This window comes from Phaethon aethereus (genome assembly GCF_964289735.1).
Source record: "Phaethon aethereus genome assembly, chromosome: 11".
NCBI classification, from domain to species: Eukaryota; Metazoa; Chordata; class Aves; order Phaethontiformes; family Phaethontidae; genus Phaethon; species Phaethon aethereus.
The window spans coordinates 14,162,369-14,187,097 of NC_138587.1; the positions used below are offsets into that span (position 1 = coordinate 14,162,369).

The 24,729-nt window shown below is 48.7% G+C and overlaps 1 protein-coding gene across 1 annotated transcript in view; it reads right to left on the reverse strand.

The window, feature by feature from the left end:
- The window catches only part of NCKIPSD (NCK interacting protein with SH3 domain), a gene marked incomplete at both ends in the record, with an annotated part of 52,975 nt that overhangs the window by 10,985 nt on the left and 17,261 nt on the right, over positions 1–24,729 (reverse strand). Inside the window, 7 exons of the mRNA XM_082004492.1 lie at positions 298–436; positions 2,932–3,018; positions 4,200–4,370; positions 11,612–12,240; positions 14,450–14,537; positions 18,862–19,063; positions 19,831–19,943. Of these exons, the coding sequence (XP_081860618.1) occupies positions 298–436; positions 2,932–3,018; positions 4,200–4,370; positions 11,612–12,240; positions 14,450–14,537; positions 18,862–19,063; positions 19,831–19,943 (1,429 nt within the window). The remainder of the gene's footprint in view (positions 1–297; positions 437–2,931; positions 3,019–4,199; positions 4,371–11,611; positions 12,241–14,449; positions 14,538–18,861; positions 19,064–19,830; positions 19,944–24,729) is intronic.

Here is a 24,729-nt window from a genome sequence, read left to right on the forward strand (position 1 = left end):
ATGAAACAAACTGGAACAGCTCAAAATGTGCTTTAAGACATCTACAAGAAGTGATGCAGATCACTGACGGCACGTTCAAAACCTAAAGGGCCTTGCATCATTGGACTGAAACATCCCCTTCCATACATTCTCCACTTACAGCTGTAATAACCTGAATAACTTTAAAAGCAGACACCTTTCTCCCCAGAGCACTGGGCACGTAGAGCAGTCAGGCAGTGAGGGGCCACCAGTGCTGCTGTAAATCATCCAATGGGAAGACACGTCCCTGGGGACCTGGGTACAGCAGCTCTGGCTCACCTTGTGTGTGAGTCTGCATGTCCCGGGCCAGCTCCATTGGTAGCACAGAGTTGACAAGTGTTGAGATAACTGCAGCATCCAAGTTGCACATGGCTCCAAAGCACTTCAACAGCAGCAGCCGTAACGGCACCCTGTGTTCCTGCAAAAGCAATTTATGAAATCAAATGATGTCCCAGATGAGGGCTTGCTCTAAGGCAGAGAAATAACAGGCTAGAAGTTCCCGCTGCTGGGAAACTACAGACCTTCCCAGGGTGATGGTGAACCAGAAGCTCTACCAGCTTTTAACAACAGTGTAGGAGTCTTTTTACGACAACGTTCACAATGGGGCTGGCTACAGGTTGTTAGCTCAAGTGGTCAGATAGCAGGTGGCAGCCAGAGCCCAGATCTGAAATGCCCCACTTACTATCACAGAATCATTAAGGCTGGAAAAGACCTTTGGGTCATCAAGTCCAACCATCAACCTAACACCACCAAGCACACTAAACCATGCCCCAAAGTGCCACGTCTACATGTTTTTTGAACACTTCCAGAGATGGTGACTCCACCACCTCCCTGGGCAGCCTGTTCCAATGCTTGACCACTCTCTCCATAAAGAAATTTTTCCTAATATCCAGTCTAACCTTCCCTGGTGCAACTTGAGGCCATTTCCTCTCATCCTATCGCTAGTTACTTGGGAGAAGAGACCAACACCCACATCGCTACAACCCCCTTTCAGGTAGTTGCAGAGAGCGATAAGGTCTCCCCTCAGCCTCCTCTTCTCCAGACTGAAAAACCCCAGTTCCCTCAGCCGCTCCTCATAAGACTTGTTCTCCAGCTCCCTCACCAGCTTTGTTGCCCTTCTTTGGACATGCTCCAGCACCTCAACATCCTTCTTGTAGTGAGGGGCCCAAAACTGAACACAGGATTCAAGGTGTGGCCTCACCAGTGCCGAGTACAGGGGCACGATCACTTCCCTACTCCTGCTGGCCACACTAGTTCTGATACCGGCCAGGACATTGTTGGCCTTCTTGGCCACCTGGGCACACTGCCGGCTCACATTCAGCCGGCTGTCAACCAGCACCCCCAGGTCCCTTTCCACTGGACACATCTCCAGCCACTCCTCCCCAAGCCTGTAGCGCTGCATGGGGTTGTTGTGACCAAAGTGCAGGACCTGGCACTTGGCCTTATTAAACCTCACACAGTTGACCTCTGCCCATTGATCCAGCCTGTCCAGATCCCTCTGTAGAGCCCTCCTACCCTCCAGCAGATCAACACTCCCACCCAACTTGGTTTTGTCTGCAAACTTACTGAGGGAGCACTCGATCCCCTCATCCAGGTCATCAGTAAAGATATTGAACAAAACTGGCCCCAGAACCGAGCCCTGGGGAACACCGTTTGTGACCGGCCGCCAGCCGGATTTAACACCATTCACCATGACTCTCTGAGCTCAGCCATCCAGCCAGTTCTTCACCCAGCAGTAAAAATGATACAAACCAACAATCTATACCGATCCCCAGCAAACAGAGATTTAATTTGCTGGGTAGCCAGGATTCTCTGAGCACACTGAGCTTTTACAAACACTGCTCTGAAGGTTGTTGCCTGACAACACAGTATTTGCAAACCCTCTTTGGCATGTGATGGATAATGAACAGGATGGGACCAGCTCTTCCACTGTGAAGCTGTCGGGGTTTGTGCTGGGACCAGAGGGTACAACCAGAAAGTTCTGGGACATGCAGGGATTCCACAAAGACAATGCTCAACCTGCTGCTCCCCTGCAGGAGCTCTAGTGCTTGGGGTAACCTTCATACTCCAGCCTCAGTCAACAACCCCAGGGTTCAGAGAGCAGGAGTGAGACAAGGCCTGGCACTAGGCATGACCAGCTTAGACAGGAGACCCAGCAGCTTTCTACCTGGCCAGGCTTCCTTGAAATGCTGGTCAGAGAAGAGCAGGCAGTGAAAGCCAGCAGGCTCCATTAAGCCTCCCTTCCCACTGCTCTCAGATATGCTACAGCACCCCAATGCTGAGCTCTGGGTTCAGACACACAAGTACCAGATGAAAGCTAAATGCCACAAGGCTTGATGTGCTGTAGCTGGGTACTTAGGGACAAGTTTCCAACTCCCCACAGAGTCCTAGAGCAGCAGGTTCCAGGAAGGAGAGGGGCAAAACAACACTGCATAGGCATTGAAGGCAAAACTTCCTCTGAATACTGATTTCCTTCTTCACTCTCAGTGCTTCTACTCACAACCTACTTTCCTGAGCAAAGCTATTTACTAATGCACAGGAGTGTATCAATTAAAAAAGGAGCAGTCACAGCCTGTCAGCTTTCCCAAGGCATCCTCGGAAATCCTTCCTCTACACACTAGCGACGCCGATTCCATCCCTCAATGGAGCTAATAAAAGCAGCAAGCCTTACCCTTCACAGTGCTCGCTGCCACTTCGAAGTCTATAGCATCCTCTGCTCTTCCACACAGCTTGCACACATACCATTGACGTTAGCCAGCATGCAAAAGGGATATGCTGCAACTCCATCTAGTTCACAGAACTGCCCTATCCAGCAGGAACCTCTTACATATATTCATCATAGCAAGCCCACTCTTTTACACCTTCAGGGAAACCTCAAAAAGTAGAGAGATTTTCTGCATTCTGCCACCTTACCATCTGATAATATGCCACAAGGGACAGGACTGATTCAAACTCATTCTTCTTGCACATCTTCTTGCAAACTTCTGGGTCTGCATCTGTCTGGAAGCAGGAATGAACAGGTCAGCCCAGTGGCACATAAAGCGGCAAGATGCCTCCTGCAGGGACCTCGAGGGAGGCCAGCTGCTTTCAGATCTCAGTAGCCCCAGTCCAACCATCTCACATAGAAACGCAAGGCAGAGCACAAAGAGAGCTCAAGCACCGCTACCCTGTGGATTCTGCATCAAAGTGAATTTTTGAGAAACACTCTGCCATACAGCATGTCTTGGGCTGAAAATACGTAAAACACCCATGACCTGAGCAACAGCTTGATGAGTGCATCATGCAGTTGCACACAGCAGCTCCAGTACCATTCCCACCCTGACAAGTATTGTACACCTCCCACCCCTAAACTATGAGGAAATGGTTGCACGAAATCCCCCTCTGTCTTGTCGTGCAGGCCCACAGCAAGGTGACAGGCCATATGTGGAGTGACAAAGACACTGGCATTTACTACACAAAAAAATATCTGTTCTGCTTATGCCAGAGCTGGAGAGCAATATGAAATAAGTGCCAGAGCAAACCCCACACCAGCACTCGTAACTCGTACCAGTGTCACCGTGCTGAGTGGCAGCTCCCATACCATCACACTCCCTGTACACGTATGGGATGGTATGTGCTAGTGACAGCATTGGGACAGTCTTTCCCACCGCTGCTCACTATGGGGAGGTACCTCTCCTGTATCCACAGATGTGCCAAGATATTTTACACTTGCTCACAAAAACAGCTTTGAAGCTGTCTTTCAAGGCAACCAGAGTTTTTTTTTCACATTTAGTGGGTCTCACCCTGCAGGTACTTCCCAGCCACAGAGGATGTTTTAAATGGAAGACATTTTATATGGGCCTAGGAATGCAACAAACTTCTAGGTTAGGTGCAGGATGACAGTTTTTAGGTTTGTAGGTGAGGTTTTATATTCTCCTGTGATAGTTAAATACCACAGTTACCATGAACAACTGTTCTACAACTCTTTTCAGAACAGCTTTGTAAGATGGAGGGAAAGGCAGTTCAAGAGCACTGCAGACCCCACACAGGAGGGCAGGGCTTCACATTGATGGTAAGGGGTGCACAAAGAAACCCATGCCCTCCGAAACAGCAGATCTGATGGCAATGCAAGGGGCGAAGGAGGTCAGAAAAAAGGAACTTTACTGGGACTGTCTGCTCTGCCTATACAGAAATTTACTCACCAGGATGCGAAGCAGCTCCTCCAAGTAGCAGCAGATGACATTCTCATCCTCATAGAGTGCCCAGCTGCGCTGCTGAGCATCGTCCTTGTGCCTGGCCAGATCTGCGAAGATCACCTCCAGCCGCTGCTCGTCATGGCAGATCTGTCCTGAGGGCAGCCCCGCACTTAGATTCTGCATGATAGCAAAACCACTGGTAAGTGGGGTCCTGACAGCTAGCTGTTGTTTGGGTGCCTGTTTCCTCTAATTTTTGTCTTGGGACTGGCACTTGACCTCATTCAGTCAAGAGCTGGCAGCAAAAAGACAGCAAGTTTAAGATAACATGTTATTTCAGCTCTCATACTTTTGGGGCCTCTACCTGCCTCCTTTCCTTGCACAGGTAATGCAGTGAATGAATCAAAATAGGTGCCAGAACTAGTGCATGGTCCAAAAGTCTTTAAATTCAAGCTGCCACCACCCTGCTGGAGCATTAGCTGTCTTCTGAGGATGTTGAAGAACCCAAGAAACCTCAAAGCTACACTCCTTTTTTCTTACTGCTTTTAGTAACCTAAGGCTGATCCAGGCAAACCAACATTCCTGAAGCCGTGGGAATCTGTACCCGAGTCTCTCCTAGATCACATAATTGTAACCTCTTAGCACACATGCACACCACAAACTTCCCCACTTCCCTTTGCAGCAAACCAGAGGGTGTTTGCAGAACACCACGGGCTGCCTGCCTGCCCTGGGGGGGCAAACGCTGCGGTAAGGGGAATGCCCATTTCCCATAAGAGAACAACTTAAGGCAAGAAGCCAGCTCATGACCACAGCCCTCTGCACATTTCAACACACTTAAAGGAAAACCTAAAATGCCTGGCCAGTGTACTACGCTCAGTGCCAGCTAAACCCTCATTCGCCCTTCCCACGGGGCAGCCAAACATGCCACATCTTTTACAAAAGCAGTCCAGTGTGCCCAGAGCATGAGGCAACCCAACCTCAGTGAACCCACAGTGAACTCTATTACCTCTCCACAAAACAAGTAAAACACTGGTTTCCTTCTGGGTACAGGCATCAGGCAGGTGCTCAGAAGTTCTTCAAAGGACACACTCTAGACTTGGAAAATCCTAAGAATGGGGAAAGCCAAACCCTGCATGGGCCAGGACCGCTGCCATGTGGCAGCTGAACTCAGCTCCAGGCTCACCCCCAGTACAACAGATGTGTCCTGGGACACAAAACCACCACGCTGCATAACTGCCTCCAGGAAGGAGAAGTTCCCTTGACAGTCCCTTCCCTCCAGCCTGAAAGGAACAGATCTCCCTTTAATCCTTGACTCAGGAGCAAACACTTCCATGGTACTCTACATGCCAACTGCTCAATACTTAGAGTTGTCATCTTCTGCAGCAAGGACAGGAACCAATTCATCTTGGGCTGCTTTGGTGCTGCTTTCTTCCACACAGCAGAGCTCAACCACCATTCACAGCAGCTCTGAAGCTCATAGCTATGATGCAAATTAACTCAGCAAATCTTACTGTACATAGTCCTTTCTCAGATTGCTGTCATCTGCATCCCCACCACCCTCATACATAACCCTTGCCATGAAGGCTTCATTCCTCAGTTGTCTTTCCTACACTTTTCCTCTCCTTCGAGAGAAGGGAGCAGTCAGGCAGCAGTTAACCTGCCCCAACAGATGCTGTGGCTTGATATTTAGGATAACCCTCTAGAACCTAAATATATCATATGAACTACCTGCTTTCAGGAAAGCAGGGCAAGAAGGGGGGACCAGCACATGGAAACGGACTGATTACAGGTGATGAGCCCAGGCACCACTAAGAGAGGTAAGGACTAATTTGCAAAAAAACTTAAGTTATATACACAAGGGTTTGGCAGTAGTGACAACAAGCAGCAGGAGATCAGGAAGGTGAAAGAGAATGGAGCTGATAAATTCAAACAGGGAAACCCCCCGCACTGAGACCAAGCCCTTAATTTTTGGGTGAAGCTGTCTTGCAGCATGCAGTGACAAGTCCCAATCATTCAGTGTGAAAAGGCCTTTACCACTACCAGCCACGACACCCTGCTATTGCACAGTGTCTTTTGGAAACCTGGAGAAGTCCTGTCCTGGCACAGTTCCTTCTAACAGGCTGGCTGTCCCCTTCCTGCACACCTTCAACCCTCCAGCCCTTTCTGGGAAAACCACTACAGGTTTAACAGTAACATCTCGTCTGCTTTATTAGAGACAGAATTGTTAGTAATTTGCTTCAAGGTATTTGGGGTGTGAACTAATTAGGACTTCAATTCAGTGCTTCAATTATATAATAAAAAAGTGTTCTTGTCGCTGCTCATTACATAATTTTTATCAGGCAGGTAATGAAGGAAGGAGCATGCTGGTTTAACAGAAGATTCTGTACACTTAGAATTTTGGGAAGCCATGGATGGCCTAGCAGAAAACCAGGTAACCAGCTGTGAGAGAGGACGGCAGCTTTCAGGAGCTGAGCACAAATGCAAGAGAATCTCCCACTGAATGGTGATTTATCACAGAAGCAAATGTGTTAGTTAAGAGACTTGTTTGGTCTTGCCATCTCCTGCTCTTTTTCGAAGGACCTGAAACACTGGTGTCACCTGCCCATCCTCGTGCATCCCAGCTGCTTGTGAGAGGGTTCTCCATTTATGTACCTGACTCACATCCTTCTCGCCAGAGCAATGCAGGGCTGGTCCTACCTCAGTCCACTGCTGGGACATCTTTTTAGATGAGCATTTTAATGAGTGCTTGTTTAAATGATTGCTCTATTCAGCCTCTTATCACTAATCTTCTTCAAACCTTCCAGTCCTTCATCTGCAGCCCTTATGACTCCACCAAGCATCAAGGTCCTAATGGACTTGGACGAGGTCAATCCATTAACAAGCTCTTCAATCCGACCGGTGTAACTACACCACACACCACCTCAATGCGCTCTCAGCACCATTCTCAGCCCTCCCACCACCAGGGTCAGATCTCTGCTTATTAAACATCTTGGTAGCTACTTCAACCTGCAGCCTCGTCATACGGTTGTTTCCAGGAAGCTGCCGGAGAGCCCATAAGCAGAAGGTGGTTTTGGTATTTGTAACAACGCCATTTTGCATTATCTTGCTGTTTCAAATAGCTCCCTTCTCCCAGCCCAGCAGAACAAACTGTTCCAGGGATTTTGTTCCTCCTGAGCAGCCCAAAACCATTTTGGGAACCTCATCACACCGACACCGCTGGGGGTGGTCACGTCTGCCATGAAAACCCGCATGCCATCCTGCCAAGCTCTTCCTCCCACGCCTCCCTTCCCACCACCATGTCACCAAGCCTGGGGGATCACCACTGCCATGGCTACACACACCTACCAGCAGTTTCCCTCCAGATGAGCCCGAGATCTGCCTTGGGTAAACCACATAGCACCTTTTAACACACATTTCAGCGGACTGCTCTGGGAATTCCGCCCTTGTCTGGGCAGCAAACTGTTCCACTACAGCAACATTTATCAAAACCAGGCAGCAAACACTGCTCTCGACACATGCAGACTGACGGGCTCCTCGGAAGCCACTAAACCAGACGAAACACGGTGCAAGACAGACGCCTGACTTCAGCTGAGCCACGTTCTCCAGGGCAGGCCTTTCACAGGCACTCTTTTGGCAGTAGCAGGTCTGCTCCCAGCTGGGCACCCCAGGGACGCGGCTCTGTGGCGGGGCAGGCCAGCTCTGCCGGAGGGAACGCCTCTGCGCACAGACGCGTGGGCTGTCACAGGGAGAGAGGAGCACTTGGCTTCCAACCACCACATGAGCCTCGCCTCAGTCAGGTCTCTGCAGCCTTCACTTTTCAGGTGTCCGGCCATCTGCAGCCCAATGCGCCTTTGCTTCACAGACACACTCAGCAGCGGCTCTCTCTGGATGAGTGCTGCCCATTGTCCCGGTTTCAGCTGAGATAGAGTTAATTTTCTTCCTAAGAGCTGCTATAGTGCTGTGTTTTGGATTTAGTATGAGAATAGTGTCGATTAGCCACTAGCAGTGAGCAAAGGACTTGCCACACCAAACTTCCTAAATTACTCCTCCATCTCCCACACATCCAAGAACCATTTGACCCCACACAGCAGCCTGGGGTGACCTACAAAACCGAACTGAATTACACACCTTTTTCAGCAGTTTCCAAGCTTAAATTTAAGGCAACCAGAGATGGGTCCAAGTCACAAATGCAACACAGCAATGCTAATTTAATAAAAACCAGATAAGCGATTTCTAACTGCTCCCTCTCCAGGTGTAGCTAGCTTGTGTATTAGGCAATTTTGCTTGCCTCACACTCAGTTTAATAAATCCTCAAGTGAACCTCCCTAGATGAGACATCTATGATGCTACCCTCTCCTCTCAGATGGGAGATAATTCAGCAGAGCTGAAGGCAATCACATATCACACCAATACATACTAATCCAGGTGATCCTCTAGATGCTTGAAAAATCAGGCAGCATCTATATTATCTTTAATTACGTCCAAATTTCAAACGAGTTCCTATGAAAGCTAGCTCTGGTTTAGATGGTCACTGCAGCAACGCCTCTAAAAAGAGGTTTCATTTCCCTTTGCACATCTTGCCCAGTCACCATGCCACTCATCAGGAACTGGCTCAAGGACAAAGAGGGGCCATTTCCAAGGCCAGGCCAAATCCTGACACAGGGAAGCCAACTCAGCACGTTTGCTCCTGCAGATCAGGCTTCCCCAAGTAGCATGGTACCTCTGAAAGCATCTTTCTTAAGGGATGAGCACCTCTGCACCCTCTTTGTCTTTGCTGTTCACTCAGTGTAGCCTTATGTAACCTCCCTAAAAGCAGGAACAATATGCTGTCCCAGCAGACGGGTCTTTTATTCTCTTGAAAACACGTGCCTGGGCAGACTCCACACTGGAGGAGCAGTAAGGTAAGTAAGAGGGAAGGGCCACCACAATTCAACCTTCAGAAGGCACTGGGGATAGAAGCGAGGTAATGGATTCTAGAATTGATTTTGTAAAGCAGTGATCTGACTTCAGATTAAGACTGGAATAGGAATAGAAAGGATATAACTAATTAAAGAACATGATACAAAAGGTTGAAGCAGGTATGAGATCTACTATGAGCAGACCAAAGCTTTAAATCAAAGCTGATGTCTTTCTCTGTTTTAGGGGATGGAAAAAAAACCTTGAAAAATATGCAAAAGAAGAACTGACCACATATTTGCATGGATTGGGGTGTAGAGGAATTTCAAACTAAAGAAAAAGCTCTTGACGTACAACTGATGACTCAGCAACAATTCTACACAAAAACCCCTGAGATCATGGAACTATTTGGTATAATGAACAACACAAAGTCAACGATAATCATTTGTACCATTAAACTACACTAGCGAACCTACGGCAGTACAGCCACCCCACAACTAAATGTGACTGCCCTTTTATCATTTAGAGTTGGTCTTCTACACCAGGTGAACAACCTCATCTGGGACCAGGCACTTAGTATCAGCAGGGCTACATCTTCTGCATGGGCCATTCAGGAAAAACACACACTACAACCACGACATTTATACCTGAGCACTGTGCAGGCCCACCCAGGCACTCCTTCTGAAAGCAGTACCACTCAAGATAGGTAAGATGAGATGGGACAGAACCTTCTTCTGTGTCTCCATACAGTACAAGGCATTTTTAAGTCCCACAGATGTCCTAGATGATAGATACCGTATCAGTTACAGGTAGATCCATAGTTGCCCCTGCACCAGCATCAGAATTTCTTCCCATTTTTTCAGGCTGGTCTGCAGCAATGGCCATGAAATTGAGGTTTTCAAATTCACTCTGCAGAAACTTGGCACTAAACAACTTCTGTGGAATTAAGCTTATTGTATCCCAAGAACAGGTATTACAAATAGAAGTAATATTCAAATCTTGTCCAAGGTCCAAATAACAGAAAACTGAACTTCTTGGCATGCGAGTCAGAGTCAGAACATTTGCTTGAAACAGCTGAATTTTTTGCTGAATCTAGATCACACACTGACACGGTATTGTTACTGAAGTAGGAAGCAATTAACCATTGGGTTATGGCCACAAACTGAGACTTGATGATTGCTTATAGGACCCTCTATTCAGCGCAGACAGTTAACCAGATTACAATTTGATCTAAAATTTGAATGCCATTAGTTTTCCATATTCAAATGCCTCTGAACAGTTCATTATAATGTTGCCATTAGCAATGGAGCTCCAATCTTAGATGTTTATATGAAATGTACTCCTCAGGGCTGTATTTAGCAAGTGGGAGCTGAAATTTATTATCCCTTCAACTAAAGCAGAGGGCTGCCCAGGTGCACTTCACTATTTCAATGACTGCTGCAAGCAAGCATCCTTTTATTTCCTTTCTTGTGTGTCTGCAGCAGAGGAAAGAGTAATATATGATCATTTTGGCATACGGTTTATTTAGAACAAGCTCAAGATAATGCTTCTCCTCCAGTGGCTGAAAAACTACTCTTCCATGGCTTCTTAAAAAAAGCAGAGCTGAAGCACGTGTTATAGAATAATAGAGAGGTTTGTATCTACAGAAAACTAGTTTTCATTGCGTTGATGAAAGATGGTATAGAAGCCAGACATATAGACACTTTGAGTGCTCCGTCATCAAAAGAGACAAGAATCCAAGCAGATTTGTAGTATGCAAAGGCATGCTGAATCTACACACAGGACGTGCAGCACCATAGAAGAAAACAAGTCTATACAATGCATGATTTTATAAAAGGTTTCCATAAAGAAGCACTTATTGCAAAGACTCCATTTTCCTCAGCTTCTATTTGTCGCATGCATAACACAAAATACCTCTTTAAAAAGTCAGTGTTCATTTCTTGCTCCAGTTCTATGCTGCCACAATAGTTCCCCGTGAGCCTTCACAGTGGTCAACAACTCATGTCAGAGCTTTCTCAGTGCGCCTTCGAGTCCTGCTGCATTCATTCCCACCGCTGCGCTGTGCCTGGGACCTGGAAGGCTGTGACCTCCCACCTGATGTGCTCATGTGGTTCAGTTCACTGCCATCCATCTCTCCACGCTCTCCCCAAACCGCAGTCTCACCAGAGACACTCGCCCCTCCGCCACAGGCTACCAGTGCATCTCAGCACCAAGGGCCCTCTCAGCTGGTTTCACCTCTCACCCTCAGCTCCAAACTCAAGGTTATGCCATATATCTGCAGCTCATCTCGGGAATAAACTCACCTGTTTTCCAATTCCCTGCTACCAGTACTCAGACCTCGTTTAAACCCCTGGTTCCCTCAGCTAGACATCTACCCCCCCTAGCACCTCTCCTTTCTTTCGGGATCTCACTGCACTTCTCATCCCAAACATTATGAGAGCTCACTGAGCTCTAACACCATCTGCCCAATGTTAGGAGGTGGTCTGCAGCAGCCCCCCAGCCCAGTCCCACCCCACATGTGTTACCTTACTCTCCACCACGGAGATGAGAATCTGCTCCATGATGCTGCTGGTTGCTGGGATGGAGGTCTGGATGTGGCCGATGACCACGCCGATGGCCACGCGGGACAGCTCATAGCTGAGGTGGGTGTTCCTGCGCACCAGCTCAATCAGTTCGGCACCTATCGTCTTGGGCACGGACACTGCCAGACCACTGGGTTCTGCTGGCACCGGCTCCACTGCAGCTGCCGCCTTATCCTCCAAGCAGAGGGAGTTGAAGGCATCCAGGCTTGTGGGGGTCAGCGGGGCAGCTTTCTTCACCTGAGAAGTCTTCTCCCCATCCACAGTGTGCGACCTCTGGGTCCCCCCTTCAGCTGGCGGTGCCGGGGCAGCCCTCTTGGTCTGAGGAGATTTGCTGGCCCCATCCTTTGGGGAAGTTCCATAGCGGGAGTGGGCCACAGAGCCGGCATCCAAATTACGCGTTATTGTGGTGTGGACGCTCCGGCTCGGGACGGGGGGTGGGGTGTTGGCAGGACTGGAGGTGGCTGTTGGGGGAGCGGTCTCTGACACAGAAGAAGTGGTGTACAAGGTATCCAGGGATGTTGTGCTTACAGAGGAGGCACTAGAAGCTGACCCAGGGATAATTTCAACAGCGCCTGAAAGGGAACAATTAAAAATACCTTAGCAACAGCATCAAAGGAAAAAAAGAAAAAAACCCAAATGCTACAGCGCAGTCCATTAAAAGACTCATTGTGCATGCGACCAAAGCAGTTTAACTCCTCTTCCTGCCTCACTTATCTCAAAGCAAAATTGTACCAGTTCTCTCTGGAGCATTCCCACACAATCACCCCTTTAGAAAGGGGAAAACTACTCTATTGAGATGAATACCCTTCAAAGGGCTTAGTGTTTTATGCACGGGAAGAGAGGCAGGGAGGGACAGGACTGAGGGACAGAAAAGTCTTTTCCCCCTGGTTTAAAGAGCGCCTTTTTCTGCACTCAGGATCTAGGCTCTCACTTCTGAACCATGGTGCCCAAGAATTGCAAGACACCGAAGGCTTCACATGCCAGCCTGCACCTCCCTCTTACACGAATCTCACTGACTGCACACCATGGTTAAGGAAATACTTGGCTGACAACACCTCTAATCTTTCCCTTTCAGCACTCTCCAACATTTCATCACGAGCCCTGCTAGCATATACTGCTTTCACAAGCCTCCACATTATCTGCTCTGCTGTATTTCTCCCTGTGCCTCTAGTTTTGACTAGCTCTAGCAGCGGTAGCTGTCCCACCTTCCAAGGGAAAAAATCCACTACAAGCAAAGAGATGTTAAGATTTTTCTTTCCTTTAACCGGTTCCAATATATATTTTTGGTAAACCTTATCCATTCATTTCTAGGGGCAGAAATGTATCCAAGTCCTTCCCTGATTATGAAAACAGCTACTTGGGCAAACACTGGGCTACCTTCATCTAGAGCTTCATGACAGTAGCTGATGTTGATGCTGGAAGAGGAGCACACCTCACGGGGAGCCCAGCGCTCAGGGAAGGCAGTTTACCCCACACCAAAGGAAGGACCAGTAGGACAGACATGTGAAACACCTTTGCTGCACCTCTGCAGGCAACTCCAACCCTTCCTGCCCCATTGGTCCTGAGAGCCCTCCACTACTCCATCCATCACTCCATCCCAAGGCAAGCACAAGCTAGACAGAAAAACAGGGCCCTTCCACAGGAGAGCGTCCTTCTTTTTCCCTCCTCACAGAGGAGCATTCATGAATCATAGCTGCCACCACGCTTCATTAAATCAAGATAATGAGTTGAAGGAAACTGACCTTTGCGCATTCCCACTGCCACAGTGAAAAATGGCTCAATACCATTAAGTACCATTACATAAGCTGTTGCTAGCCCCAAGTTTCAGTTAACTACCTGCAAGTCAACAGCTCTGCCCTGCTCCTCACAAGGGGGCATGAGTGGGCTTGAAATGGGCTGTGTCACTAATGGTGTGACCATCATAGCACAGGAGAGCACTTGGGCAAGTTGACAGCAACTCATCAGGATGATCACTGCCTCTGCCAGCCCAACTGTGCTGAAGGTGGAGAAGCTCTTGTCTTGGCCCCATGGTCCTGCTCTGCCCTGAAGTGCTCACAACCAGAAGCTCCCCTGTCTGTGGGCAGCATATACACGGCAGTGCCCCTGGTATTATTGCTGCTCCTTACAGACACCAGACACCAATTTGATGGAATTGTCATCCAAGCACTGTACAAGAAAGCGCCCAACAGACTGGGAGCCAAAAGCAGACTTGGGCCTGTGCTAAAAGCGCTACCAGTGAACTACTGCACTCTGCACTGCCAGGGAAAACTCCCTCTGCCTTGCTGGGAGATGGCCATGGGGTCTGTGGGTTTAAGGACCCACAGATCCACAAGGATCTTAAATCACCAAGGTCATGTGCTGGCCAGATTAGCCACATGAGCAGGCAGAAAGTTTGATCCTTGGAGAGCATCCCATTTCCCAGGGCCACTGGCACCAGAGGACCAGGAAGATGCCGAACCTGACACCCATCCGCAGATGCCAGGCTGCCCAGGCCCTCCCAGATCAGATGGAGCAGCACTGGTCACCAGCTCATGATTGCTAGCATTAGAACCTGTAGGAATTTAGGATATATATATTTATAGATAAAAAATACAAAAGGATATAAAATCTACAGGAATTTAGGAGGTTATATATATTTATAAGGATACAAAACCTATAGGAATTTAGGATATATATAAAGATGCTCTTCTAAGCACAAAGCAGAAACATCCGAGCACCATGACTGTTGTATCACCCAGTGTCCATGTTGTGCCCGAGATCTGGAAAGCAGTTTGTCCTTACTTTTAACAGGAGCAGCAATCTGCATGTTCTTGCGTTTCTCTGGAGGTGGGGGGGTGATAGGAGCAGCACGCCGGGGCTGTGGTGGGATCTATAAGGAAAGATTTCAGAGCAATCAAAGGAGGTTGACAATAAAGACATTCTCCATTATGAAACCTTCTTTCTCATGTGCATGTGTAGATTTGTCCTTACATCTCTCATCATTCGTGGAAGTTTTCTCAGGAGGACAGATATTAATAGGCAGTTTCCTAGAAGAACAAAGCAGCACTCAAGCCTGCTTCATCCCCTCCCTGTGACAGGCAAAGCAGCCCTTGTTTAATTGCTGTGTTCAGCAGCACATAGCACACACATCGTGTAGACCTGTCAAGCATTTACTCCTCCTTTATTTCAAATGCAATCCCACACACACACTGTGACTCCACATTACTCTCAATAGCTCCACAGAGGCTGCAAACAGAGCACGTATTTAGACGCTCTTCTGGAGAGATCTATTACATCAGCTACAAATACCCTTGCAGAAAGACAAAGCCAAGGACTGGAGACATGTAAATGCCTTTTCCATGCTTTCAGAGCTATTTCTGCTCACACAGGGAGAAAACAGGGCTAGACCCTCTGTGCAATCCTACATTACCTATAGCAAGACCCGCTGGGAAAAGTTTTTGCCAGGGAGTTACATTAACTCTTTGCATCTGGGGTTTCTCCTGTAAGTCTCCTCTGCTAGGAATGCCAAGCCCCAGATCCATATTCCTACACTCATGTTTTGCTGTCAAATACAAACACCATGATCACTGACATCACTTTCACCCAGAATTACTCCAGTGAGGTATAACCTCAGGGTTAACCTCTGATCACCACTGAACACAGCGGCCAAGCTAGGCGGGAGCACATGGCATCAATATTCTAATCCTCACATCCCAGCGGCTCAGGGCCAGAAGACTCAGTTTGGAGTCTCTTAAGACTTCTGAGACTCAGAGCCTGCTGCCTGAAATATGCCTCCAGTTTTATGGGATATTGCAATTGTTGTCTGCAGGAAAACCAACCAGGGCAGCTCGGGAAGGAAAGGGAAGGAAGAGATGGCCTGATTGTCTCAGGTAGCCCAGTATGAATCCTGCTGGAATCTACCTACCATAGTGACACTCAGACCATCATATGGTGGCAATTTCCCAGGTTTCTTTAGCCCTGGAAGAGAAGCTTTTCTGTGACCTGTCAGTGCTGAACAGCCCTATAAGGCCACACAGGGCACAATGCCAGGCCCTGCAGTGAAAAACTGAGACAGGCCCCTGAAAGATCTCTATCTTAAATAGCTCAGAACAAGGAGAACGCAAAATGTACTTTTTTTCTCCTCTCTGGATCCAGGAAGGGTAGAAACCTCCTCTAAAATGGGAGCAAAGATATTCCTGGAAATAAGACACCTGCAGGAGCCATCTCAAATGTTCAAGCCTCGATGCCAAAAGCTGACAATACGGTGCTCACAGCCCATGTCTGGAGCCCACCAGACACGTGAAGCCACAGCAGTTTGCACAGCTTACAAAGACTTTTAAAAAGGGATCTGTTGGTCCCTTTCTCCCACCCAACACTTGATATATCCAACCTTTTACTATGTCACATAACAACTCACTTCTTTACAAGTGCCTTTAGTTGGCAGATTAGTATGAGATACTGCTGCAGATTCCCAGCCTGAGCTCTTCTGTTCATGTCAATCCACCCTGCATTGTCCTCTGGGTAAAACGCTATACGATACTTGCATACAGCTTCAAAAATTATCTGTGTCGGTCCAAAAAGAGACTGCACAGCTGAGAGGCCAAACAGATCAAGAGGGGTCTCTGCATCATGCGGCTGGAAGGCTGGTCCCAAATCTGGAAAGCTCAGCTGTGCTAAAAGCAGAACCCTCTCTGCAGAGCAGTGCAGCTAACTGCACAAGTCAGAGCTGCTTAGCATGGCACAGCCACGATTACCAAAGCAGCAGGACTCAGCAGACAAGCAGGTTCAGAGCTTAGAGCAGCAGCGTGACATTATTTGGAGTCAGCTAGGGCTGGGTCATTCTGGAGTATTTCCATGGCTTCATTAGCCCTTCCAAATTTACCATGCAATTTTAACACAGCTATTACAGACCAGTGCTTAAATTAATAGATGTACAGCTAATGTTAGCTCAGAGCTCTGCCAGCCTCACTTAGAAGTGAAGCATCAGATGAATTTCCCCATGCTGGTGCCTGCCTGAGCTGTGAGCTGCCACCTAGTCAGCAGTTGCGAGGGGTAACCGATGGCCATCGCCTCCCTCCACCCCACGTCCCAGCCACCGCGTGAGGCCAAGACCTAGAGGAGGATGTACAACATCGAAGCACCAAGGGAACAGAAGGGAAGAGGAGAAAACATCCTCTGTCCAGCTGTTATGTGGAAGGTGACCATGCAGGAGTCCTTGCAGTTCAGATTCCACTTGTCCAGAGGGGAGAAAATGAAGGACCTTATCAAGGGTCCAGAGGGAAGTACCTACACATGTGTTGAAAGTCTCCTTTTCCCCAGGCCTCTGCAAGGGGACTATGAACTTCCCCATATCCACAGATTTTACAGTATGCTTCCTCTCCCTTTGCATTTTGCAAGGACTGCTAGCAGAGGCTCTGCTTGAGACAAGAGCTGACTCAACCATAACACTCCCATCTCCTTCCCAGTCGGGCAGGCAGAGACCACCACCACTCCTTCAACTCTAACACCTGGGAATTATGCTAGTATAGTAGGAATCTTTAAACAAGAAAAACCAAACCAAACAAACCAATAATCCCACGCCCACCACTTCCTCTAGGCAAACTCTGCCAAGCCAGACACGCTGGTCTGCAGCAACGACTTCTGGAGACAAGCATCACAAACCCACTGAGCATTCACAAATGCAGCGGGCTGACTAAAATACTCTGAGAGCCCAACCTCGTCGCTTGGTAGCTGGTATGTAACTGCCCCAGCTTCCCACCTCACACTAACCATGGAGGAGCTGAAGAGAGGCTCAGTACGGGTATCACCATCAAGTACTTCATCCAGTTCAGCCCTGGGATGCAAACATTGAACGCACCCAAAAATCCCAAGCAGTGAAAAGCACATTCCAAGACCTCTGCTTCTCTCAAGTTAGTAACAAAGTTTAGATTTTGGTAGGTCTCCTCTTAGGCAGCTGCATAACTAGTGGAAGAAAGCAATGCTGCTTCCTCCATTTTGTATTTTCAAAGCATACAGGAAATCCCTTGACTGAATTGTTAAAATCTCAAGCCCTTTCAGCACAGGGCAAAGCTGGAAGCCCTTCAACTGTATCCTCAGTGCCACCCAGACAGAAACTGTTCTTTGTCAGCCAAGGAATCTGTCTTGCTCCTTTTTGGCAAACCACAGACCAGATAAAGACGGGGAATCAGCGCAGAGAATGGGCTATAAGGTGCTCCATCCTCTCAGCCTGTAAGGCATAGGCTTGAACAGAGCTGGTTTGGTTGCCCAGAAAAGACAACGAATACCAATCAGAAAAATGGGGTTTGTAAGGATTGCCATGTTCTGCATGAGCCAGAGCTACCTTTTATCTCTGCAGACTCACAGTTCTTCAAGTGTAAAACAAGCCTCATCTGCTAGGAGTGACACTGTATCAGTACCTTATAAACACTACCTCCAAACCCTTATCCCAGATAGATGAAGAAAAATACAGTACACAGGTTCATCTGTAGGAGAAAAAAAAAAAAAATCTCTATGCTCAACCTTGCTTGGCGCCTTTAGCCCTAACATCCAGCCATACCTGCACAGCATAATCGGCCACATCATTCATCCCCAACAACTGCTGCATCCATCCTGGGCTACTTCTTTGAAGCCTCGCTGGTGCTGCACAGTAACCTTGGAACTGTGTGCCGCCAAGATAAAAAAAATCTGCTCTAAATCATTATTTCCTGCAATTTACCTTTAATTCATCATGACAAGCAACATTCGGGCAAAGCAGGATCTTTGGGTTTTTTATGTTTTGACTAGTAAAAATGGGCAGCCACAACAGATAAAACGCTTAAGGACCAAAGATCTTGCGCAGATTTAACAAGGTGGAAACAAAGCAGTGCTGGGTACTCAGAGGGAGCTTTGCTGTTCACTTCAAAACTGTTTTTCAAAGTATTCTCTGAGGAGCTTGCAACTCTTTTAGAAAGTTGTCAAGAGACAGTCACACAATATAGAGCAGATCTTGCATGTCACCATAAAAGCATGGACCCTCAAAGACCCCAAAAAGTATCACACATGTAAGTGGCAGAGGGACAGTTCCAGACTTCTTACACAGAGACAGTGTCAATTTACCTTGCAGTAATCCCAGGTAAGCAGCACAAACACTTCATTTGTCACTTCAGCTGCAAAGGCAGGACGAGTGATGTCATACCACCAAAGAAGGAACCTAGAAAGTGTCCAGCCACTGTTACCTGATAGAGACCTTCATCCTCCTCCTCGAACTCTGTGTTTGGAAGACTGTGATGTCGCTCGTATCCTGTCCGGCACACCCCATTGGGTTGCCGTGCCACATCCAGATGGTGATCGCTGGAGGACTGCGTCATAACCATCCCCTGCGGGGTGGGAGAGTGACCTTTGCGGGACACGGTCTCCTTCCGGTGATGGATCAGTTTTCTGAAACAGAATGATGACATCAGGAACAGCAAAGCTAAAGGAAGGGAGTGACCATCCTGCAACATTCAAATGATATTTTTAAATTATTTATTGCATCTGGGCTATATATATCAGAATGGGCTACATTACTCTGAACACCAACTCCAGTTTCATTAACAACTAAGGAAGCACTTCTGGGGGAGGAAGGAAGAGGCTTTACAAGAGCCCATGATTTATTCATCAGTTCGCTGGAGAAAAATGCCTCTTCCTCAGGGGAGAGTTACATACTGCATTGCAAGCTTCAGAAATTGCCTGCACTTTAAAATCGCTGTTCAATTGAGATTAAACCAGCGTGCCTCAGTGCAGAGTGTGAAGTGTCAGAGCAAAACAAAAATTCTCCTCACAAGCAGTTATTTGAGAACGTATTAAGGACCTTGTGCCACACGCCAACAACCTCTACAATTCCTGGCTGGTAGAGAGGAGAAAATGCATCTGGAAAGGTTTTGGGTTTCTCCTCTCCAAGCCTACAATACAGCTGAGAGTCTCCTCTTCCTTACAAGCACAGGGGTAGGAGGACAAGGCCAAAGCACTGCTTTGCTGGATGCAGTTGACAGGAGGAGCACCATCTGCTACCAGCTCAAACACTGAGAAGCTCTCTAAGTGCACCAGCACTTTGCAGCACAGGGACTCAAATCAACAATGTCCAGCTTGACCCTCAAGAATAGAAAAGACACAAGCATCACACACTGCTCCATCTGCCAGCTCTCCCAGACACTTGTCATACTTACTGGAGGACATCTCTCTGCTCCAGGTTGTACTTTCCCCCATTCTTCATGGCCGCGTTGTGCACAGCCTCAATGGCACGGTCAATAGATTGGAGAACCACATCTTGCTCCAGCACCTGAGGAACACAACATGTTACTGCGCCGCTTCAGCTGCGGGTTCTTCTGCACCAAAGCTTACGGCGGCAGAGACCATAGTATGGGAAACCCTCAGAGCAGGCATTACAAGAGCCAAACAGCCAACAACAGCTCCCAGAGCCAGAACTCCATCTCACTTTTCCCTCCTTCCTCCAGAGGAAACACATTTGAAGCCGTTGCTTCAAACTGAGTCTGGCCATTTGAGGTTTACAGCTGGAAAAGAAAGTCGCTGTTACAAGCACCAAAGTCAAATGATCCCTACAAGGAAGGCCAGGGACAGAGCTTCAGGACTGGGCAGCAGCCTTTAATACTTGGCCGGCTCAGGGAGCTTTTGAGATCCCACTGCAAAGCCCAGCTTATCCCAAGCTCAATTATTTCTGCTCTTGCTGCCCTGCTATGGAACAAATACACAGCTGTGAATGTTTCAGACCTAGTTGAAACGTGGTGGCCTTCAGAGTCCATTTGCTCTAGGTTTGCATTTTTGCTTGCTTTTTTCTTAATGTTTCTTATACTCATTTTGCAACTTGAACTGCCTTTTCCAAATCTCCACCCAAGCTGTCATAGCAACATTTATTCCTCCTGCCAGCTAGTTTAGCACTCGTTACTGCAGCTGAAATAAACACCAGCCTTGAAGCAAAAAATACCAAAGACATCATTCCCCAGGCTTACACAGGAGGGCTGGGAGAGCCGTGGCAAAGGGGCACAGGAAGATAAAGCAGGTTTCCAGACTTGGGATATTCTTCAAAGCTTTGTTTATCAGCAGTTGACATGCCTTCAGAAGAAAAGACCTTTACAGGAATAAGGCTGAACGCAAAGGACACGCTACTGACTCCTTGCCCCGGATCCAGCAGACCCGCAGGTCTCCTGTAAGCTGCCGCTGATGCCTGCATCATCCATTCGGTGCCACCACCACTGGCAGCCTCAGCCCGCGCACGCAGGGGAGGAGCAGGAGAGGAGGGAGTGCTTGGACTCCAGTGCTCACTGCAGCTGTTTGAACACCAAAACCCCCTTCATCTTGGCTTGCTTTGCCCCCTCCCTGCATCAGAGCAACCATTTATCCAGCCAAGGAGCGGCTGGAATCTCATCAAGAATGCACCTTAATTGGCCTTAGGGGGCTGCACAGCAGCAGAAGGCAAGCCCTCCCCACCGGGGCTGAAAGTGCCTGCCTCCATAGCACTGGCATGCAGTTTTCTGATAACAGGCTATGTATTATTTATATCCTGATTAATTACTAAACCAAATGTGAATTAACAGCAACTGCAGACTGTGGAAAAAACCAAAACAAAAAACAACCTCTAAACAAGGTGGAGATGAGAGGCCCCCTCTGCAATACTCAGCTTTGAAAAAGAAAAATTTAGGAGGTTTTTTTGTTGTTTTCCCAAGAAAGAGAGGTAAGGAAGAAAGCAACTGGGGAGAACTTTAAAAATAAAACCAGGAATGTTAAAAATCTATCTACCAAATTTGTTGAAGTATCAGATCAAGGACGACACTCAGAAGCCAACTTTGGGATGAAACCTCCAAGCAGACCCATTGGCCTAGGAAGCATTTCACCACCTCTAACCACAGATCTAAGTAAGAAAATGGAGCAAAGCTCATTTCAACATATTTAAAGGAACGTTGGAAGGAAAGGCAAGTTACTTCAGAGAATGCATCTCATTTTCTGAGAAGAGAAAGTTAGAGCAAGCTGCATGCTTTCTCTGGGAAAGGGGAGCAGTGCAGAAGTCTCCAGCGCTGCTGTCCCCAGGGAATGCCAGTGCTGCTCTGAGCGCCGGAGACCCCTGCACAGCCTGCCCGCCCTCGTACTGCTGCCGCCCCCAAATCAACACAGCTCCTGCTACAGCCTCCAAATACCCACCCTGGCACGATCCTGGTCCCCCACTTGTAGACCCTCCACATTCACACACCTCACCAAAGCCATCCCCTCCACAAGATGCACCCCTTCATGCTGCCGTCTCTCATCCTCCCCAGCCTGCCAGGCTTTCACCCGTGTGGGTTTCCACCATTCTGTCTGATCTTCCCAGGGAAGATCGCAGCGCAGAGCGCTGAATCCTACTGAACAGCTCAGCGTCTCTGCCCTCTTCCAGAGAGCCTGTCCACATCATCTACAGCCCACAGGAATCCACAGGCTGGAGCTGCTACCCGCTGTGCGATGGCATTCGTTATGGAGAGGGCACTTCTCTTCTGATAAAACACAGCTTTTTCACAGTAATGCAGCAGCGCTGTGACAACCGGCTTCCAGCTGCTGTGCTCCTTCTTTTGTTTCTTCTCCCCAATCCTCTATTAACATGACCCTGTCAAATGGGCTGGAATAAAAAAGTAGCATTAACTTGACACTTGCACTTTACGATGTTGCTGATGCTGCTCGTAAATCATCTCCTTCTCCCCAGCTCAGCTGAGCTGGTCAGGGGGCAGGGCCCTCAGTACAGGGACCGCCTGGCATTTGGGGTTTGTAGGACATCCAGCATTGGGGATCCCCTGCACTATATACATAAACTTAAAAAGCAGAAATTGGTATCCTGGATAAATCATGTGATTAGAAAGAATCCACACACTCCCTGGGTTAACCAAAATGCCATTGCTTTGTTTGAAGAGGATGGACCAAAAAGCACATTGCAGTTAAAAGGAGCATGGCTGTGTGGTGACAAAAGTCAGATTTGCCAATGTCTCATGTACAATCTCCTTCTCCCTAGGACTCAAGGGGTTACCTGCTCACAGCAATGCAGGGTAATGCACATGCCTTGCCATTCTCCCATGCAGTTTAGGGAGAACAGCCACTCCACAGCGCTGGCAGGAATCTGCCTGCATCCAGCACCGGCTCCTGAGGACACTCGCAGCTGGGACGCGTGCAGGCAGAAATCCTGAGCAGTACGGCCAGGCAGCACAAGCCCCCACCGTCTCACATGCTTGCAGGCAATCCTGGCAAGGCATGGCTCTACAGCCTGCAAAAGAGAGGTCACAAACCGGCACCGAGGTAAGGGAGCAGAGCCTTTGAGCTCAGGCAGCAGAGATCTGTGCTCAGAAGTCTGCTCTCGCCCCCGCAGGGCCCTGCGCTAAGATCCAGTCCCTGACGCTCCCACGCTCCAGGATACAAAGATGAAACCCTGCTCATCGCGGGCTAAGCTAAGGCTCGCACGGAAGCGGGGGAGCGCACGAAAAGGGCATCGCTGTACAATGTGCTGTCAGAAGAGACGTACTAAGTAAAGCCCAGGAATTCAGCTGGATTTACTGAAGCTGTGCTGGTGACTGCATGGGTGGGGGCTGGCAGAGCCCCGAGCAGCCGCTGCAGCACACTGGCTGTTAACTATATCCTTCACCAGTTACCAGCTCACCAGTGGCACAGCCGTGCCAGCAGCTCCCGAAATGCAGAGAAGGCAGCAGGGATAGGGCAATGACGGTGGTGGAAGGTGCCAGCCATGCGTGCCTGCCCTTACGGGTTGAGGGCAGGGGTCTCCTCAGTCGGTGTGGGGTGGCACAGCACCAGGCTGCGGCCAAGAGGCACCAACAGGACACCACCTTCTGCCCAACGTGCCATGAAAATGGAGGATTATTTTGGCGTGGTATTGATCCACATTCACATAGCACTTCACCTCAGAAAGGAGTGGCCGCCACCCCCTCTATCAGCTGTTTCTCACTTAATCAAATAAAATGCTGTAGCAGAGAAACCCTGGGCTCTATAAACAGCCTGTCACGACCAGCCTGGCTACACCAAGAGGCAGGGGAAGAGCAGAGCAGTGACCCCTGACGATCACGGGCTAGACTGGCTGATGGTGTGCCGTATCAAAGAACTGGGGGCACCGTCGGCACCCCGCAGGCGAGCTGCCCTGCAGGAACAAGTTACAGCTCAATTAGAGCCACGAATACCAGCCAGGAAACAGAATTTCTTCCTTTATAGCTCAGCGTAGGAGAATCACAGAAGCATCAATAAATCATTACTTCCTCTCTCCTTGCTAATAACATGAGCAAACAAAGAGGTTCCCCAGAGCCTGCTGCCAATTTCCCCCTGCCTTCATCCGCAGGAGCGGGCTCCCCACCTGATGAGGGGCAGAGCCAGACCTCAGCGCTGCCCCGGGCTGCTCTGCACACCTCCTCTGCTCAGGCAGGCGAGGAAGGATGCCTTTCCCAGGATCAAGGCCAGGCTTTCAAGAAGCATCCTTCCAGGATGTCTTGTGGGTACTTACGCGCAGCCAACATGGGGCACAAGCAGCGTGGGCTGCATTCACCCCTGCAGCCCACGCTGCTCTCACCTTCGCTGCCTCAAAAGCAGTCTCCCCAAAGACAGCACACGCACACAGGACGCTGCTTCCCCCACGTACAGGCTGATGAGAGACCTGAGCATTTCAGAAAACATTATTGGTGTCCCGGCTGCGCAGGCAGCACGACCGCCTCTCCTGCTCTCCCAGGGCTATCAAAAACGTTGCCCCCCTCCCCTCTCCATTTTGAGTCCTTCCACACGTACTGCTGGCATTGTTTAAATGCACTCACACAGAAGAACTTGCTCAACAGTCTAGAATAATTACACCTTTCAAAAAAGCATTTTCTAGACAAACAGGCCGACAGCTGCACCAGCGCAGACAGGCTCAGCCATCCTGCGTGTGCAAGACTCCCACTTTCATAAAAAGTGGCCCATTAACGTATGGCAGGCTTTTCTTTGCCTCCACAGGGGGCTGATCCAAGAAAACATGGCTTTTTTTCCTCCTGCCTCCCCAGTTTTTAGTGATCAAAGACGTCTGCTCTTCTGCATGTGCAGGAATCAGTGCCCTCATTCCT